The sequence below is a fragment of the Gossypium hirsutum genome, chromosome D02 (assembly GCF_007990345.1).
Source record: "Gossypium hirsutum isolate 1008001.06 chromosome D02, Gossypium_hirsutum_v2.1, whole genome shotgun sequence".
Taxonomy (NCBI): Eukaryota; Viridiplantae; Streptophyta; class Magnoliopsida; order Malvales; family Malvaceae; genus Gossypium; species Gossypium hirsutum.
Window position 1 is genome coordinate 64,178,307 of NC_053438.1, and position 20,649 is coordinate 64,198,955.

General features: G+C 32.0%; 1 protein-coding gene and 1 long non-coding RNA gene across 2 annotated transcripts; one reads left to right on the forward strand and one right to left on the reverse strand.

Annotated features, from left to right (window-relative positions):
* Window positions 1-35: 35 nt before the first annotated feature.
* LOC121214774 (uncharacterized) lies at window positions 36-3,335 on the forward strand. Its single transcript, XR_005910519.1, has 3 exons — window positions 36-366; window positions 2,666-2,719; window positions 3,018-3,335. It is a non-coding gene; the product is annotated as an uncharacterized lncRNA (long non-coding RNA).
* Window positions 3,336-3,917: 582 nt separating this feature from the next.
* Window positions 3,918-5,336, reverse strand: LOC107909539 (uncharacterized). Its single transcript, XM_016837112.2, has one exon. The coding sequence runs from the start codon at window positions 5,234-5,236 to the stop codon at window positions 4,061-4,063; it is 1,176 nt and encodes a 391-aa protein (XP_016692601.2). The 5' UTR covers window positions 5,237-5,336; the 3' UTR covers window positions 3,918-4,060.
* Window positions 5,337-20,649: the final 15,313 nt, after the last annotated feature.

Sequence of the window (20,649 nt, forward strand, 5' to 3'; positions counted from 1 at the left end):
TTTCAGATCAAAATATACTGTTAGTTTCTTACTCAAAATATAGGTTAAATTCTGTGCACATTTACACTGTGTTTGGTTCAGTGTATTAGGTAATCCATTATTGACCAATTACGCGGCTATTACATTACGCCCCTAATCCGGCGTTTGGTTCGCTGTAATAGGAATTCCCTGCTTTTCTAATCCCTTCCCAAATCGAGTAATAGGTATTACGTCCGGCTTCCCTCCCCAACTCTCTGTTTTACCCTCCCTCCCTACCCGACCCTCTCCTCTTCTGTCCTCATAATTTCTCCTCCCATTTCCCACTGCTTTCGTTGATGATTCTGTCCTCATCGTTTCTTCTCTCAGTCTCGGCGTTTGGTTTTTGAGGTATGAATAAACTTTTTAATTTCTTGAAGCATTTTACATGAATCTTTCGTAATAATAGTTTTAGCCATTTTTTGAATGAGTTGAGTTTTTTCCCAGAATTTTCCCTTTGCTTGTTTCTTCTAGTTCTATTTCTTCGTTTTTGTTTTTGGTGCTAAATACTCACTTGAATATCGAGTTAACTCTTTTTCTTTCTGCTAGTTCTATTTCTTCGTTTTGCTTGTTTCATTTTTTGGTGCTAGTTCCAGAACGTTTTGCTTGTTATACTAATCGATCCCAAGGATCGGGTGGAAGCGAGGGGAAATAAATTTATGCTAAGTGATGCATATTGATGGTGTGAATGTAGTTCACACTTGTAAAGCAAAGCAGTAAAGCCGATAAGATCACTGCTTGCTGATCTGCATGGATTCTTTTTTACTTTGCAAAGCTTTTTTAGATTGAAACATATTCTTTGCTTGCACAGTGTGATCAAATAATGCAGATGATTGAAAAAAGTTGCACAATTCCTAGTTTTCTTCTTTAAACAAGGATTTGTACTTTCTGCTTCTTTTTCTTCATAAAGAGCAATTCTGCCTTACTTGTTAAAACATTCAATAATATTTCAAGTGTGCGCATCTTACTTGAATTGGTACTTTAAACATTTGTCTAGGTATAAGCTCCTTCAGTTTTTGAGTCAAAGCCCTCCCAACAAAATATGCCTACAAAATGTTAGCTGATATTCGATTAAACTGCTTATTCAACATACAAAATATGAAATTCATAGAAAGGGGCCGAAATTCAGATAGGAGTTGCACTATTTTAATATCACAACTGTTAAAACTAGAAATTAAGAATGCAAGCAAACACATATCAATACTAGCAAAACATTCTCAAATAATAACATACTAAAGCATTATACAAATTAGGTTGGAAGAAAATTCAAGAAAACAATCTGGACCATGGTTGTTAATATGCTTTTAGCCTGTAAGATTTGAATGACAGTTTTAGACAAAGACCAGACCAATAGAAATGTATACAACCATTGACACATTAAGTTTTACTTAGGTTAGCAATTTACTTGTATAATTTATTTGTATTCACAAAATGCTCATTATTACTTACATTACAATCTCACCTGATATACATATATTGAGACACTCCTGAATTACTCTAGACTCAGATAGGCTGTATGAACACCATAGGCTGAAAATATATGGGGTAAATTCTATACAACTCCTATTTCAACCATTCCCACATAGCACCTTATGATTTTTTCTTTTCCAATTAAAACCTTGTAGTTAAGTTTCAGTTACATAGAGGATTAGCATGCCAATTTTATCTAATAAAATTATGAAAAGAACCTTAGTGTGAATAGATGACTTCTGAGTTGAGGGTATTTTTATAATTTAGCTGATAAATTTAGTGGCATAACTCCCTGAGTTTATAGAATTTAAATACAGGATGATAATTGTAACCCAAAGGAAAAAATAAGAACCACATGGTGCCACGAGGTAAAAGTTGAAACCACAGACATAAATGGAATATAACCTTTTACTCAAAGAATACCAGTAAATATTTGTAACAATTCAAATAAAAAAAAGAGGAGCACTAGACAGCTGACTATGCCAACCAATTCTACTTGTATTTTTTAATTTTTAGTAACTACTTGTTAAAACATTTAAGCTGACTATGCCACCACATTTAGCACAAGTCTCGGCTGTTCGGGAGGCTTTATTATGGTTAAACCCTGCCCATATGTGAAGGATTTGATTTGTGTTGAGATCAATTCTCAACACGTTTTCAATGCCGTATATATATAACCTCTAAAAATACTACTAGCTGCATTGGTATTCATGGAGATCAGCTAGTGTTTTTGACTGTATATATATAACCTCTAAAAATACTACTAGCTGCATACATATCAGACAAAAGAAAAAACCTCCATTAATACAAGCTCTTGTTTTTTTTTCCTAGTTCTTTCTATCTGATTTATCTTGTTTCTGGTCCTTCATGTGTTTAACATCCTTAGCATGTGTCGTGTTTTCGAGATTCTTTTGATATTACAATGATTACTCTTTAACAGTTTATTTGTTGTTTAGTTGAATATATTTTGCGGAATCACCCATTTCCTTTGTTTTTATCTTGTTTTCATAATGTTTGCTATAATATTGATTTTGAATCATATATATTCAAAGCTGCCAAGTTGGTATATTTAATAATCTAAAGGAATGGTTACTAAAAGAGAGGCTGCTTTGGTAAAGTGTATGATCAATTTTATAAACTGATTATTTTTGTAACATCGATTTCCCTTTATTGGTTACAGGTTCTTTGTTCCAACACTTCTACATCGCAGTCGTCCCCGATTTGCTCATTACAGGTTAGCTTTCCATTGGTATTCATGGTTGCGAAGGATTTAGGATAGTAGGGTATGTAGTTTTGGGTGTTTCGCTTGCTGCTTTGTTTTATCTGTTAGGCAACACGATAGTGAATTACTTTTGTTGTTCATTGGAGAAGCTTTCACATCTGCTTAGGTTGCCTCCAACTATTGTTGGGGTTTCACTCCTTCCACTGAGAAATGGGGCACCAGATGTGTTTGCCAATATAGCTGCATTTTTGGGGACAAATACATGTGAAGTGGGTCTTAATAGTGTGTTGGGTGGTGCAATTTTTGTTAGTTGTGTTGTTGCAGGGACTGTCTCCCTTTGTGTAGTAGAGAAGAGGATCCAGATTGATAAACGATGCTTTATTAGAGAACCGGAGTAGGGGGAAGGATGGTAGGGGAGAGGGAAAGAATCAGAGTAGGGGAAGAGGGTTAATAAAGCAACGATGTGAAGGGGGAAGGGAAATCATAAGAGTAGGAGGAGGGATGGTAAGGAAAAGGGAGAGGGATGGGAAATAGGGATGGAAAATGAAAATCTGTAACGGAAAATGGTAGCTCTGTTACAAACGTAATGGAAAATGTTTAATTGTGACTGTTTTGTTATTTTTTGAAAGTTGAATGACTGAATTGAAATCTGAATGACTGTTTAATCAGCTATCCTAAAGTTGAGTGATTATTAGTGTAATGTACCCAAATTATAATGAAGGTTGAAAAACATAATTGGAGCGAATGTAAAGTTATTTATCATACTTATTACAGATTCCAAATGATAATTAATGAATTAAAATAAAACGATTAGGTTCACAATTTAAGTTTAGTATATGAACTAATAATATAATTTAAAATTTATACTTTAGCATAAACATTTTAAGTTTAACCCCTTTATTTTATAATTTTTTCATGTTTGCCCTGTATATTTGTGAGTCCCGATTTCTAGCACTTGATGTCACTTGTGGGGGATAGAAAAATAATTAATTTTCAGATTTAGATTGATTTTAGGCTTATATCTTAATGCCTCTTTATCATTTACGAGTTTTTGATTTTATAACTTTTATTTTCCAAAAGTTAAATATTATTTTTTAAAATATATTACTTATAAAAGTAATAAGGGAAATTGTAAACTCTAGATGGATCCCAATAAGCCTAGTTTACTTGAGTTTGAAGATATGATTTTGGATTCAAGACATGGAATATGTGATGCCAAAAAAATGATGTTGGATATAAGACATGACATTCTAGTGTGTGTATACAATGATTCGTTCTTGATTTTTTGGACCAAAGAGAGCAATCTTTCAGGACAGAACATACATAAATTTTAATTCCAAGAAATGTAAGCCCCTATCTCTTCCCTCCGCACTTTCTGATATCCTGTGATTTCTCATCACTTCTCCATTTCTTTCTCCTCAATTTGTCACACAAGAATGCTTTCTCCAGCTGCTCCACCCTTTGAGTCAAGGCACTCAGCATCCGAGTTTGCATTTCGTTTCTCTCGGACAATGTCTCCATCATCCTCATCATCTTCTCATTCTCCTCCATTATCCTCTCTAATATCTCCTTCCCATTATTATCAGACTGCCCTCTTCTATTTTCACCTTCTTCATCTCCTAACCAATTGCTTTGACTCTCATTCCCGCTACTTTCCAATATTTTCTCCTCATTCCCTCCGACTGCAACAGTAAAACTTCCTTCCGATTCACTCAAATTAGCCACACATTCAGCATCCTCTGTTGCTTCCCACTCTAAAATTTGATTGCTTTTATCTGAAGAATCGATAATACCTTGATTTTGGTCAATTACTTCCGCATTATTGCTGGAATCCACGGACTGGTTACCAGAAATAATGGCGTCAACCATCTCTTGTAACGCAATCGCCTTTTTAATAACGGATTTCCTGAAATCCCTAACACAAGAATCCACTCCTTTAACAGAATCCAATTTGAAAAGCAAGCTCATCAGATTCTCGTTCACTTTCAATCTCTGCTTTGGGTCATTCCGAATCAATTCCACAGTCTCCGTCTTGGAAACACTACGCTCGATGTCATTCACTTGCTCCCTTATTGCCATGATCTTCTTCACATTTTTTCTTACCAGAAATCCCCGAAACACCTTCTGGATCTTGATTGCCGAGTCGGATCTGCCCTGCTTCGAACCGACGAAGTGGACGGGGATGGATACCATCTTGGGCTTAAGAGACTGAGGCTGCGACGCCTCGGGCAATACCTGAAGCGGGATCCCTCTAAAGCTTCTCTCATAGCGGGGGCGAAACGACGCATCGAATGGATTTTGGGCAAAAGGGAAGTCCATTATTCGGATTTTGATGGAATAGACAGGAGATTTCTTGATAGATTCTTGTTTAACTCTTTGTGATGGAAATAATACTGGGGGATTTTGCAGTTGATGGGTTGATAACACAGAGAGGCAGAAGAGAAATATATACGGGTAATTGGGAAATTTTAGGATCCAATTCCAGGGTTCCAGAAAGAAAAAAGTGGGATCTGGAAGTTGCGGGAACATTCTGGTCGGATATTTTCATTTTTCTCTTTATGAGGACATGAGGTTTTCGGTCCTTCCAGATAATTATCGATTCTTCTATTTGACCGCTCCACCACCTGCAGTTGCGCCTATTTGTTTGAATTGGTTAATTATACGGATCAAATCAAAGTTTGATAATGTAAATTTTACTCCCATCTAGCTTGAATGATTAGTTAATTAATTAAAATTAAATTATTTAAATTTATTGTTTTAAGAAAAGTAATAAAAATATTTTTTTTATTTTTTTATTTTGTTCGTAATCAAAATATCTAATAATTCTGTCATTGCGGGTGCTTTTCAAAGAAATAAATTATTATCTACGAAATTTGTTTTGCTCTCATGAGTGGAGTTAAAACATTATTTAGTCCAAGAAGTTGGAGATTTTTTTTGGTCCACATTAATCTTGAAACTTGACAACTCCTTCTAATTTAGTCTTTGTATTTGAATTTTGAAAATGTGATATCATGAAACTTTAAGATTATGTCACATCATTACTTATTTTTTTAAAAATATATAAAATTTAAAAAATACAAACAATATTTAAAAACTAAAAAGTTTATAATTTTTTTATATATATTTTTAAATTTTTTGGTGATAACATGACATAATCTAAAATTGTAACATCATTACATCTTAGTAGAACTTAAATTTAATGACCAAATTAAAAGAAAATGCGAAAATAAAAAAATTAAAGACTATTCAAAAACAAAATGTTTCTTAAATAAATAATAAATTCAAACTTTGGAATTAAGTGGAGCAGGTGAAATAAAGGGAATGAATAATGACAAATTCGAATCACAACATGATATCAATCCGATCTACTCACACCCGAAGGAGGTATAATAAACCCTAAAAATCAACACAAAAATACAACAGATCCAAATTAGAGAAATAAAATAAAATGAAATGAAATAGCTCAAATTCAAAATAATTCATAGTAAAAACCCTGAGTTGAATCAAACTACTCATAAAATGATGAATTTGTAATTAATTATCAGCTTCATTTCAATGAATATACATGATCAAATATTATTTTTTTTATCAAAATGTAAATCGTATAGAAAGTAAAAAAAAAAACACATAACATGTGACACCCATGATTTATTTATTATTATTTTAACATATATTATTAAGGTTGATAAGAGGTGCGAAATCTCACGGGAAATGTAAACAAAAATAAAAATCAAAAGAGAAAAATTACTAAATTTAGTCTATCCCATCTTTTCTTCACAGACGACCTGATTATTATTTGTGAAGCAGATCTGAGATAGGTTCGCTTATTGAAAGAAGTTTTACAAGGTTTTTGCGAATTTTCTGGCCATAGAATCAGTGATTGTAAAGAGTAATATCTTCTTTTCTAAGGGGTTAACAGGGACTTATGCTTCCGGATTAGTGAAGTGCTTGGTTTTCAAGAAGTCGTGAATCTCAGAACTTATTTGGGGTGCCTCTTCTTCATGACAGGGCCACTAATGGTACATTAAATTTTGTAGTGGAAAAGGTGAGACAAAAACTCCAAAGTTGGGAAGCAAGAAAGTTGTCCAGAGCAGGCATGATCACGTTAGCTTAGTTTATCCTTCTCTCACTTCCGAACTATTTCATGCAGTCGATGTTGATTCCTAAGGGAGTCTATGATGAGATTGAACGGATGACCCGTCAATTTATTTGGGGCTGTTCAGGAGATCAGAAGAAGATGGCTCTCGTTGGGTGGAACTCTATTTGTCAACCACAATCACATGGTGGTCTTGGGTTTCGTCATTTGCGGGACCAAAATAACTCATTTCTCATGAAGATTGGGTTTAACTTAGTGGCTAAGGAGAATGCCTTATGGGTTCGAGTCCTTCGAACGAAGTATGGCATGAAAGAACAACTTCCTGAATCCATTTCTAGGTGCCATGGCTCACATCTTTGGAAGTCCTTACCTAAGGTTTGACCTTTATTTCGCGAGAATTTAGCATGGTCAGTTGGTAATGGGAAAAGTATCCGCTGTTAAAGAGATTCTTAGATTCCGTCGGTAGGTCCTTTGATATCGCAAATTCCTTCTCATGCTAACCTTGATTTGGATTGCAATCTTAATGATATGGTTATGCCAGATGGTAGTTGGAACCTTGGTCTGTCTCGCGTTTGGCTATCCGAGGAGGTGATTAAGCAGATAGTTTGTATTCCCTCTTCTCATCCCTTTTCAGGTTCGAACAGAATTAGTTGGACACTTACAGCTTTAGGATCTTTTTCGGTAAATAGCACCTTTTGGTCTCTTAAGGAATACTCTTGGAACACTAAAGATGTCTTCTGGAAGTATCAAGGGCCACAAAGAGTAAAAAATTTCCTTTAGCTAGCTTCTAAGCAAAGACTCCTAAATAATTTGGAGCATTCTAGGCAAGTAATCGACCATAATAGCTCTTGTCATGTTTGCGGTTGTGAAATTGAGGATACTCTTCATGCTCTTAGAGATTGCTTGGCTGCGAAGGAAGCTTGCTTACAAGTGATTCCTATCGATAGGCAAAGTCACTTCTTCTCTGAATCCCTATAGGATTGGTTGACTTCTAATCTTCGCTTTCAGGTGCAATTATCTGAATCATGGGTTTCTTGGTCTTGTTTCTTCGGTCTAATTGCATGGCGTTTTTGAAAAAACAGGAACTTGTTAATTTTTCAAGGCATCACTTGGATAGCTCTTGAAACTGTTAAGGTTTCCATTGGTTGGGCACAGCAGTTCGATCTCAGTCACAGAGGCAACCAACATTCCCTTCCAACGATTGCTTCTCAAACACCCATGCCCAATACATGGGTTAATTTTTTACTGATGGTAGTTACTAGTGGTGATTGAAGTGCTTTTTCTGGGGGTGTTCTATGCGATCAACATGGGAATTGGATCTTGGGGTTTAATCATTGTTTGGGATGATGCTCAATCTTTGAAGCGAAACTTTGGGGAATCTTAGATGGTTTACTGGTGATGCTTAGTAAAGGTTTTAAAAGGGCTATGATTCAGATATATAATCTAGAGGTTGCGAGGTCGTTACAAGAAAATATGATGACAGACTTTGGTATTATTATGCTCAGAAGAGTTCGAAGAATCATGAGAACTGAAGGGCAATAGTGCATCAGATATGTCCCTAAAGATTTTAACAAAGTTGCTGATTGTTTGGTGAAATTGAGTCTAGTGAGGAATATAATAGGGGCCCGAATGAAGTTTTAGAGCTCATTCGACAAGATAAGACTAATGATACTTTTGTTCAATTTATCTTGATGTAATTTTATTTCTATGTTTTTCACCAAAAAAAATTACTAATTTAAGAATTAAATATTATTTTATTCCTTAAATAAATAATGAATTCAAGCTTCCATATTAAGTTTGGGCAGGCAAACGAAGGGGTAAGAACAAAATTTGAATGACGGCTTAATCTCAATCCATCCCACGAGAGACCTACTCACTCAAAAGAGGTAGAATAAATCCTGAAAATCAACATAAAAAGATCCAAAATAAAACCAATCCATTTTATCCAAAATTACAATTTTGAAAAATAAAATAAAAATAATTTAAATTCGACAAAGTCTAAACTCCGGCTTAATCGAATTACAATATGTTTTTAATCATAAACAGATTAGTTTGTAATTAAGTGTTTCTTTTGTAAAATAAAATTTTAATTATCAATTTTATTTTAATAGGGTTTTAAATTATTTATTTTAAAATTAAAAATGAATATATATGATCAAATGTTATTTTTTATAAAAATGTAAATTATATAAAAAAATTAAAAATACAACAGAACACGTGAGACTCATTATTTATTATTTTAACATATATTATTTAAACTAAAAATCCTATTACACGTGTATGCGTGTGAAAACCACAAATTTAGAACACAAATATGTAGTTAAAAATAACATATAATAAATAATAAATTATATGGTTTGAAACTAATTAACTATAACGAAACATAAAATATGTATGATATTAAAATAAAAAATTAGATTAAATTGTGAGTAAAATAAACATTAAACACATAAATACATCAGATTAACAATTCTATTGCACTATAATTATTTACATAATGGAGATAATAAATTGTGCATATTGAAATAAAAATGTATAAAACATATTAAAATGAAATAATGAGTGAGTGGTAAATTAATGGTTTTACTAATGTTATTGACATGGGTTTAAATCTTATCATAGGTATGTTTTTGTTAGTTTTTTTTAAAGTGAAAAGGCTAAAATATCCTCAAATTGTATAACTTATTTTAATCATGGAAAGACATTTCCGTAATTTCTTAACCGAGTTGGTGACCCAGTTGAAGGTGACACCAACTCATTAAAACACTTAATAAATAGTATAAATAAGTAAATGTTAATACAAATTTAATTTAATTAAAATAGAATAACAAAAAATTAATTAATTTACTTATTTGATAAAAATATGAAACATATTGAATGAACAAAAAAATATCAATATTATTATTTACATAAAATTTTTTTTGATAAAAGACCTTTCTATCCTCTTAATTTCAATATTGAGCAAATTAATATTTCCTAAAAAAGGAACAATTTAATTCTTGTTAGTTTCAAACATGAGCAACTAAGGACAACTAATCATTATGTTAATATTTTCTGTTAGTTTTACATAATTTTCATTGTTGTGTAAAATTGTTATTATACCAATCAAAGTTATGTAAAATTTATGTGTGGAGTACGCCTCGTATTTACAAACCAACGTCTCGACGAGGAAAAGCCGACGCCATGACAAGGTGACCACGACGTCCCGATGAGAAGATTGGCCACATCCTGACGAGGTGCATGTGACGTTGCGACGTGGCGACGTGTTCCCCAATTCAACTGAGTTTTCTTCTCCTAATTAAACTCTTATATTGTTTCTCAGTTAAACTCTGATTAGTTTAGGGTATCCTAGTCATATTTAATCTACGAATTTAACCATTAAAATGAGTTATTGTAGCCTAGAATAATAATATTCATCACTCTTGATATTGAGAGAATTTTGTGAGTTTTGGGGAATTTCGGGTTTTAGCCAAAGTCTTTTGTTCTTTCAGGATTTAGGATTATTCGTTGAGATTATCTTCATATTGTATTATCTTCATATTGTACTCTTTCTGCTTTTGCTCATTTAGAAAAGTTTCATTTGCCCGTCGTTTTTTGTCCTTTTTGGAGGAATTTTTCCACGTAAATATTTGTGTGTTTGATCTTTACTAATTTACTTTTATTTTCTCGTTGCATATATGGGTCAATCCCTAACAAACTAGTATCAGAGAAATGTTAGTTGCAAAGGGCTACAGTCAAGTAGAGGGAGTTGATTTTCATGATGCTTTCTCTCCCGTTGTAAAACATACATCCATTCGGGTGCTTTGACTCTTGTTGTATCGAAAAATCTTGAGTTAGTGTAGGACGTCATAACGAATAAGTGTTCTTCATCTTGATGAACAGCCTACATCACGACGAGAATAGAGCTTTTGACCCGACGACGCGAATGCCACTTCACTATTTGATGACGTGTTTCTCAAGTTTCTTGATTCTCTTATCTCAATTAAATTCTGTTTTAGTTTTTCACTTAAAATCTGATTAACCTAGGGTTATTTTAGTCATATATGCTATGAATTTTAGCCTATAAATAAGCCTTAATTACTCTAGGTTTTACATAACATAAATATTTAAACTGAGAGAAAATTGTACTTTGTTTTGAAGGGTTTTTCTTTCGGGGCTTTAGGTTTTTTTTTATTCTCTCCATCTTTTATACTCTTTTTTATTATAGTGAAATCTCTTTTTGTCCATGATTTTTTATTTTCTTTTCAGGAGTTTTTCCATGTAAATTTGTGTGTTTTGATCTTTTCAATTTCTACTTTATTTACTTGTTTGTTGCATACACAAGTTATTTCCTTACAAATTGGTATTAGAGCCAAGTTCAGCTTCCGTAGATTCGACACGTTTAGAGATAGCAATGAGGTTTGATATCAAGAGGTTCAATAGCTACACAAATTTTATTTTATGGAAAGTTTGGATAACTACAATTCTAGTTCAGAATAGCTTAAAAAAGTTATTACTAAGAAAAAGCCCAAAAATCTAGATAAATCAGAATGAGATGAGCTTGGTGAAAAGGCCCTACTTGCAATTCATTTGTGCCTCATGTATGATGTGTTGCAAGATGTACTTTCAGAGAAAACAACATCAACATTATAGAAAAAGTTAAGAACCCTATATATGAAAAAGTCTTTAGCTAATCGTTTGGTGTTGATGCAACACCTATATTCATTCTGTATCGGAGAAGATAAACTAATTAAGGCTCACAAAAATAAGTTTGTTTCTCTCTTGAATGATTTGAAGATAGTCGAGGTTCCGATTGATGATGAAGACCAGACCATGCTATTATTGTGTTCTTTGCCCCCTTCGTACAAGTCTTTCAGGGAAACCTTGATTTATGGGAGAAATAATCTTTCATTCGAGGAAGTGAAGTGAAACTTGTTGAGCAAAGAGAAACTTGAGAATTAGTTTGGTTCGAATAACAGTTCAAGTTGGAAATATAACACCCCTAACCCGTATTCATTGCCGGAACAGGGTTACAGATTATTACTGAACAAATAGAACAATAAATCATTCAATTCATACATCTATGAAAACATAACTTAATTTCATTCAAATACATTCATAGCGTCCCCTAATCGAGCCCTCGTGACCCTAAGAATACAATAGAATCAATTCGAGACTAAATCGAAAACATTTGAAAAGTTTAGGAAAAAATTTAAAAATTTAGGCTGCAGGGGTCACACGGCCGTGTGACTCACACGGCTGAGACATACGCACGTGTCTTAAGCCGTGTAACAATCAAAATAGGGACACACGATCGTGTCCCAGCCCGTTTTCGTGCCCATGTAACTCTCTGACTTGGGTCATACGCTCATGTGCCAGGCCATGTGCTAGGTCATGTAAGTGCCTGACTTGTAACCCTTTAAAATCTACGAGGGACACACGGTTGAGACACGTGCTCGTGTCTTGGGCCATGTGGATAAGAAAATGGCCAAAATCAAGCCATTCTTTTAACCCTTCTCAAGCATAAGCCTAAGTAAACTTGCACACATGACCAAGGCTTCAAAACATATTTAAAACCTGCATAAAATGACCCTTACAATAAGTTAATAATCCATACAACCAATATTTCATATAGGCACATTAAACATATACATTAAACATACCTAAACATGAGCATTCTTAACCATTCATCAACCAACTTATTTCCAACCATACCATTCTAAATTCAATACCATACCTTAGTTACACTATAATCAATTCATAGCATACTAATTTAGTCATCTTAGCATGCATCACATAGCCACTTAATACATATTCTTAAGATATCAAAAGTACCAAAAAAGTGTCATCCAAACAACTTACACAACCAAGTTCATACTTAACTTCTTACATATCCAAAACATGAATATCAACATTCAAACCTATTACATGCCAGATAATCTGAAATAAACGTTCTAAAAACTACCGAATTAAGCTAGATAATGTGACTTGAGTGCTGATCCAATCGTCCAACCTTCCAAGTATCTACAAAATCAAAGATTAAAACTAGTATACTCAATAAAGCTTAGTAAGTTTGAAGTATTAAAAGATAAATCTTACCGAAGTAACTATAACAATTCAGAAGTAATAATAACCATGAAAGTTTCCTGTCATCCACAAAACCAATTGGTAAATCATAAATGATCAATTCAAAGCTCAGATATATATAGATTTAATCAAAATTACTCAACAAGTTACCTTACCGAGATTTTCAATCCGACGAACGAATTATGAATAAGAGTACATTGTCAGATCAACCAAAAAACACTAGATACTCACGCGAGGCAATCCCTCCAAAACACACTGATGCTCATAAGAGCTAGTCCAACCGAAACACACCAAACAAAGAGTATAACACGAAAGTTCACAACAAATGTTGAACGTAAGTTTACTTGGATAATATGCAAATATAACCCTCCAATACCATCTCCACTCTAATCCCTCGTAACACACCAAATCACAATTGTACTCTATCTCGCGTTCAATCCAAATGAAAATCAAAATCAATAATATATCTCAAATAGCCATTCATTATCAACAACCAAATATATATATAAGTTGTACCATGTTAACCCACTAAAAAATTCGTATAGATGTTAAATTCTAAACCGTACAAACTTACTTGGACTGAATTGTAGTAATTGTAGAAGTTTAGGGACTATTCTACTATTTTTCCTTTTCCATGAGTATTCACGGGATCTTGATCTAAAATGTAAAATTCCGCAATTATTAGCATACATTTCATATTACAATCCATTTTTCAATTAATACCCTTTTATTTTCTAAATTTACACAATTACCACAAACTTTTACAATTTTTGTAATTTAGTCCCTTAATCTCAAATTCATCAAATTAACTATTTTTATTAAGTTAATATTTCATCCAAAAACACTAGGCCCTTAAACAGACCCCAATGAACCTTAAATTTACTTCCAAACCCTATAATTTTGTCATTTTTACAATTTAATCCTAAAAATCAAAATCTAACAAAAATCACTTTACAAAATCATGAAACAAAACAATCAAAGGTTCAAATACATGGTATTCAAAACAAATTCAATATTCATCAATGGAAAGTTCCAAAATTTTTAACAGAATAAAAAACGAAGGTACGGGCTAGCTGGACCTAATGGCAACGATCTCAAAAACATAAAAATTATAAGAAACAGAATCAAAATGGACTTACATGCAAATAAATAAGCAAAACAAATTTTTTCCACCCCTAGCTATGGCTTTCGTCCATTTGAAGAAGAAAATGAAATTGATTTTTCCTTATTCATTCATTAATTTTTTTTAATTTTAATTAAACTTTCATTAATTTATAAATTTGCCATCCATTTCACATTATTTTATTATTTTCCATTAATATGACGTCCAACACTAACCATTAAGGACTAATTATTATATTGGTCCCTCCTCATGTAATTAATAAGCTATTTAGTCATTTAAGTAAACTAGTTACTAACTTTTACATCTTTTTCAGTTTAGTCCTTTTTCCTAAATTAACTATCTAAATGTTAAAATTTCATAATAAAATTTTAATACGACTCAAATGACTCTATAAATATTATAAAAATAATATTTATGATTCGATATGATAGAAATTTGTGGCCCTAAAACCACTGTTCTGTCACCACTACAAATCGGGCTTTTATAGGAAAGCCTTGGCATTTGGTGCAGGAAGCAAGACTAGTTCAAGGTAAAAGAATCGAGATAAGGTATGTGGCTACTATAAAAAAGAAAGGCCACATTAAGGCAGATTGTTACAAACTGCAAAATAAGAATAGGAGGGATGCTGAGAGCAACGAGGATGAAGTAGATAATGCTAATATGACCGAAGACAATGGAGATGGTTTGTTATTGGTATCTACGATCGAAAGGTTTAAGTTTACATACAAGTGGATCCTGGATTCGAGGTATTCTTTCCACATGTGTCCCAATAGGGACTAGTTCTTCACATATAGTTCAGTTGAAGATGGAGTTATGCGTATAATGAATGAATCACTTTTTAAAATAATCAGTATTGGTACCATTCAGATCAAGATGCACGACAAAATCATAAGGACACTGTCTGATTCAAGCATGTGTCTGACTTCAAGAAAATCCCCAGCTCTTTGAGTATGTTTGTAATACCTCGAAAATTACTACAGTAAGAAAATAAGATAGTATCCTTGATATAGTAAAATAAGGAAATAAAGTGACAAAAAGAGAAATTTTGAGTTATGTCAACATTGGGAAGTATATTATGACATATTAATTCAAGAAATGATTAAATCGCAAAAGTGAGGAAAATTTTGTTGCCCAAGAGTAAATATTCAAAATTTGAGGGGTTAGAGTGTAAATAAGAAAAATTTGAAGGACCAATAGTGAAAATATTTTAAGGGTGGAATGATCTAGAAATTAAGGAAAATGGATGAATTAGGACTAAATTGAATAGGTGAAGAATTATGAGGGACTAAATCAAAATTTGACCAAAGTAAGTGATAACTCAAGGATGGAATTTTAAAACATCATAAAGGGAAAAATGGTCAATTAGAATGAGAGAGAACTCTAGAAGGCAATGATGATGTTAGCGATATTTTGATGATATTTTATAATTATTTAATTAGATAAATATTCTTTTATTAATATTTTAATGAGATATTTTTTATTATTTTATTTAGTATAAAAGGAAAGAAAGATAAAGAAATTTCATCATCTTTCCATGCACCCACGTGAGAAGAGAAGAGAAGAAAGAAATTTTCCTTTCTTTACAATTTGGTCCTTTTACCAAAAATTCACCATTTTCACTTAGAAATCAAAAGAATTTCCATAGCTATCAAGAGAGAAAAATAATAAGGAGGCTATGGGGAGCTATAATATCAAGTTAGATTCAAGAAATAGAAGTTGAAGGACAGAGAAAATCAAGTTAAAGATTGAAATCAATAGGACAAGGTAAGAACATCAAGATTTCAATATATTTTTGAGTTTGATATTATTGAAAAAGTATGAAAATGATGTTAAAGTAGAGTTTTATTATATAAGATTTTATGTTCTTGATATGTTAGTGAAGGGAAATAAGAGGAAGTGATGGGAAATATTGTAGAGAAAGGAAATGAGGGTGTTATAAATTTGGTTATCAACATTCTACACTAAAACAGTTTTGGACAGCAGCAGTAGTTTGACTTTGAAAATTCACCAAAAATTGTAGAAATTGAATTAGAGGTTAATTAAAGTATTAAATTAAATTATATTGAGTCTAGTTTTACATAGAATAAACGGTGTAAGTAAAACAATTTCATATTATGAGATATAAGAATTTTTGTGAGACAGGGTCAGATTGATTTCGGGTTCCCCTGTTATGACTTTGGAAAATCATAAAAAATTGCAAAAAACATAATTAGGGGTTTAAATTTATATTTTTAAATTATTCATGAGTCTATTTTCAAGAAAAACAAACGTAAACATCATCCAAACTCTATACTAAGAGATAATTATTTTTTAGTAAGGAAAGATCGAAGTTGTCAAACAGGAGAATAAGGATAAATTTGAAGATTTTACTGTACTTATTGGCTAAACTATAAATTTTGAAAATTTTATGGTAGAAATATATTTGAGTCTAGTTTGAAAAACATCAAGCAGATCTTAATTTATAATTTTTTAGTTCAAGATATAAATAATTTAGTGACTGTGACTCAAGTGGACAGTTTTGATAAGAACATATAAGTAAAAAGTGGAATTATAGATAATATTACATATATGCATGTTATATACTTTAAGGATGTGGAATGGAGAGGAAGAGGAGGAAAATGTATATGAATATTCAACTAACATGAGTTTTCATTAAAAATGACTAATTTGCATGTTTTAGGCTCAAGGACTAAATTGAATAAAAGTAAAATTTTGTAAAAATATAAAAAAATGACCAAATTGCATGAAATGAATTTTTTTTACTGTCCAAATTAATTTATTTAAAGAAATTATTAATATCAAGTGGGTTTAGAGCATTAATCTTGTTGTATGATGATAATATAAAGTGATTTTGTTAAATATTGATGTTAGTATCAAATTGTGAAAATAGTTAAAATATGAAGGTTTGGTATTAAATTTATGTTTTATTAAGGGTTGTATGATAGCCTACAATATTTGGATAAATTCTTAATCGAGAAAAATTAATTGATTTGATAGATTAACTAGTTGAGGGACTAAATTGTAAAAGTTGTAAAAGTTGGGGTAATTGTGTAAATTCAAAAAATTAAAGGGTATAAATTGTGAAATAAATTGGAACTGAAATATATGCTAATTAATAAGAAATTTTATATTTTAGAACAAGATTCTAAAGATACTCATGAAAAAAGAAAAATAGCGGAATAGTCCCTGAACTCTTGCAAATATTTCACTTCAACTCAGGTAAGTTCGTATGGTTAAAATTTAATGTTATTTATTAAATTGATGGATAGTATTATGAATTTATTCATAGTTATTGTTGAAAATAAAATTATTGTTAAATTTATGAAATTGAATTAAATGTTCGAAAAGAATTGAATGTGGGATTGAGTACAGTTGTTCTGTACAAAGGAGGAATTGACGACAAATTATCCAAGTAAACTGAGGTTCAACATTTGTTGCGAACTTTAGTGTTTACTTTCCGTTTAGCTCTCATGAGCTTCAATTAACTTATATGAGTTTCAGTTTAACCATAATGGGTTTCCGTTCAGCTTTTTAGAGCTTCAGTTTAACCCTAATGGGTTTCCGTTCAGCTCTTTTGAGCTTCAATTTAACCCTTATGGGTTTTTGTTCAGCTCTTACGAGCTTTTGTTCAACCCTTATGGGTTTTTGTTTAACACTTATGTGCTTCTGTGCAGCTTTCGGGCTTCTGAATACAATGTACTCATATTTGTAAGTCGTTCCCCGATTCGGTAAGATCTAATATGTGACATATGAAATTAATGTTTGAAGGCTTAAAGTTATTATTAGTGTTGATCTGAAATAAGTGTATTCATTGATTGAAGTTGTGATGAGTAATAATTCAAGTGTGATATGTTGATAAAATAAGTTTATCAATGTTGAATTTATATGAAATATGTTCAAGTATGTTAACAAGTATTGTTGTTGATGCTTAGACAAGTGCCAAGCTACTGGTTAAATGGTAACATGTTTAGTTATATGATGCATTGAAAGGGTAAGTTCTCCAATGAAAATATACTTGTGCTCATGAATGAGTGGTAAGTTTTAAGTTATGCAATTTCTTATGAAATGATTTATCATGTGATTAATTTTTAAAAAAGGGCTATGTTCAAATGCATTAGCTTGTGGTTATGGTGGTATGGTATGTTTATGACTAGTGAGTTATACATATGGAATGAGTGGGAAAGTAAAGAAATGCAAATGAAAATTTAGAAATTTGGAATAGTTAAAGTTTTTGAATATACTTTATGAATATTGTGGTATCAATATTGGATTATTCTGGATATGTATAAATTTCTTATTTAAAATGAATTGATATGATTAAAGTTTATACGAGCCTATTAAGTATTCATTTCTTACATAATTGATTTCCTTTACTTTTCAGATTATTGGAAGCTCGATTAGGTTGGAAGCTTGTCGGAGATATATCACACTATCCATCAATTTTATCGATAATTTTGAATGTTTTAATTTTGGTCACAATGGCATGTATGGGTATTTTGTTTAATGTTGGTCTATATGTAAATCATTGAGATTAATCACTTATTTTGGCTTATGTCGAATGACATGTTATAGTTTGTAGATTTTCGAATTGGTGGGGTTAGGTTAGTAACAAATTTGGTGGGAAATATAGCTTGTAAAATGACCTATTTTTGTCCACACAGGCAGAGACACAGGCGTGTGTCTCAACCGTGTGTGACACATGGCCAAGTGACACAGCCGTGTGTCCCCTGTATCTTGAATTTACACAAAATAGAATGCTTACACGGCCTGGCCACACAGCCGTGTGACCCCTGCAATGTTGAAAATTTTAAATATTTTCGAAAAAATTTTCGAGTATTTGGTTTAGTCCCTATTTGTTTCTATTGCATAATTTGGGCCTCGAGGGCTCGTTTAAGGGACAATATGTATGATTTTTATTGGCTTCTAATATGAATGCTAGATGAAATGAAATATCTGATAATTAATTTTTAAAATTTGATAATGCTCTATAACCCTGTTCTAACGACGGATTCGGGTTAGGGGTGTTACAATGTTGGACTTGAAAAAGTGCAGAATCATTATCGAGTCAAGTGACATTAAGGTATCCCGTGGAGCTCTTGTTTTGATGAGAGGTCAAAAGACTGACAGTCTATATGTTCTTCAAGGTTCAACCATGACTGGAGTAGCAGCAATTTCTTCGACAATTACGGAGTCAGAGCTAACTTGACGTCAGTCTAAGAACTTTGGTTCTTTAGGTTAGGTAGTGGATTTGCAATTAAGAGTTTTTCAATTTTTAAGTCCAAATGCCGATTTGGACTTGATGAGTATCCTACAAAGGTTTAAATAGGCTCATGATGGGCTCGGAAAAGGAGGTACGAGTCAAGGTAGAGATTTGTGGAGTGTGCCTTGTATTTACAAGTCGACATCTTGAGAAGGAAGAGCTGACATCGTAGCGAGACGACCATGACGTCCCAAAGAGAAGATTGACCACTTTTTGATGACGCAAAAAACATTGTCCCAACGTGTAACACCCATAACCTGTATCCGTTGCCGGGATAGGATTACAAGGCATTACCATATAAAACACGGCTCAAAATAATCATATTACACATGCTTTAAAATCCCACCATTCGAAACATATATACTTCTTACTCCTATAATTCAAAAATCAAATTATAAGATGACTCATCACATTACAAATTCCATACGCATACATTAAGGTATCCAAGCATTTTTTTTTTACTTCTTAAGCTAAAATCAAACATATTAATTCATACTTCTATTCATGTGCATAAAAACAAACAATCTATATCGCTCGGCTTATTGTCCATTAGAAAATGCAGCATAATCAATTTCACCAAATAGTCAAGTTTAGCATATAAACATCTTAGCCACAAATGCATTTAACCTTATCAAATAAGCACCTTTTTTTTTAAACTCAACTAATAAGACATACATGCCTAACTTCTCATTTAAGTACAAAACATGTGTATGCTTTGCCATTCATCTTATCTTCTATTCGGCTAGCAAACTAACCATACAATTTACACCCAATTCGCATGTTAATTATTAAGCCTAAAATACATATAAAACCAATTCATACTTTACTCACTTGACTAACATTAGCCATTTTCCAAGTGCTTTAGCCGATTCAAAACGTGCCAATTCCATATAGTATAAATCATGTCAAAATTTCATATACACACCCAAATCAATTTATTATATATATATCCGGTCATGCAAATTAACTTCTATATAACATTTAAATCACATACAACCTTTGCCATCTTATATTAAGCCTAAATAGTCAAATCATAATAATGACATAAAAATTTCATAAACTTAAAAGAACACATACAATGCAAATATTTTATACTTACAATAATAAGTCAATTACCATAATCGATCATACCACTATGTATACATATAGCACATTTTTTTTAATTCAAACATTAAAACCATTAGTCCTTTACATACCGAATTATCAAATAACTTATCAAAGACATATATACATTTGTTTACATTTCATCAACCAAATATATATAATAATATATCAATTTCCATTTTCAATCCATTTCACCAATGTACTCATGCCATTACAAATTTACTCAAATTAACCATTTCAATTTACCAAATATTCATAGCATAGCATAGTCCACACATAATGAATACAACCAA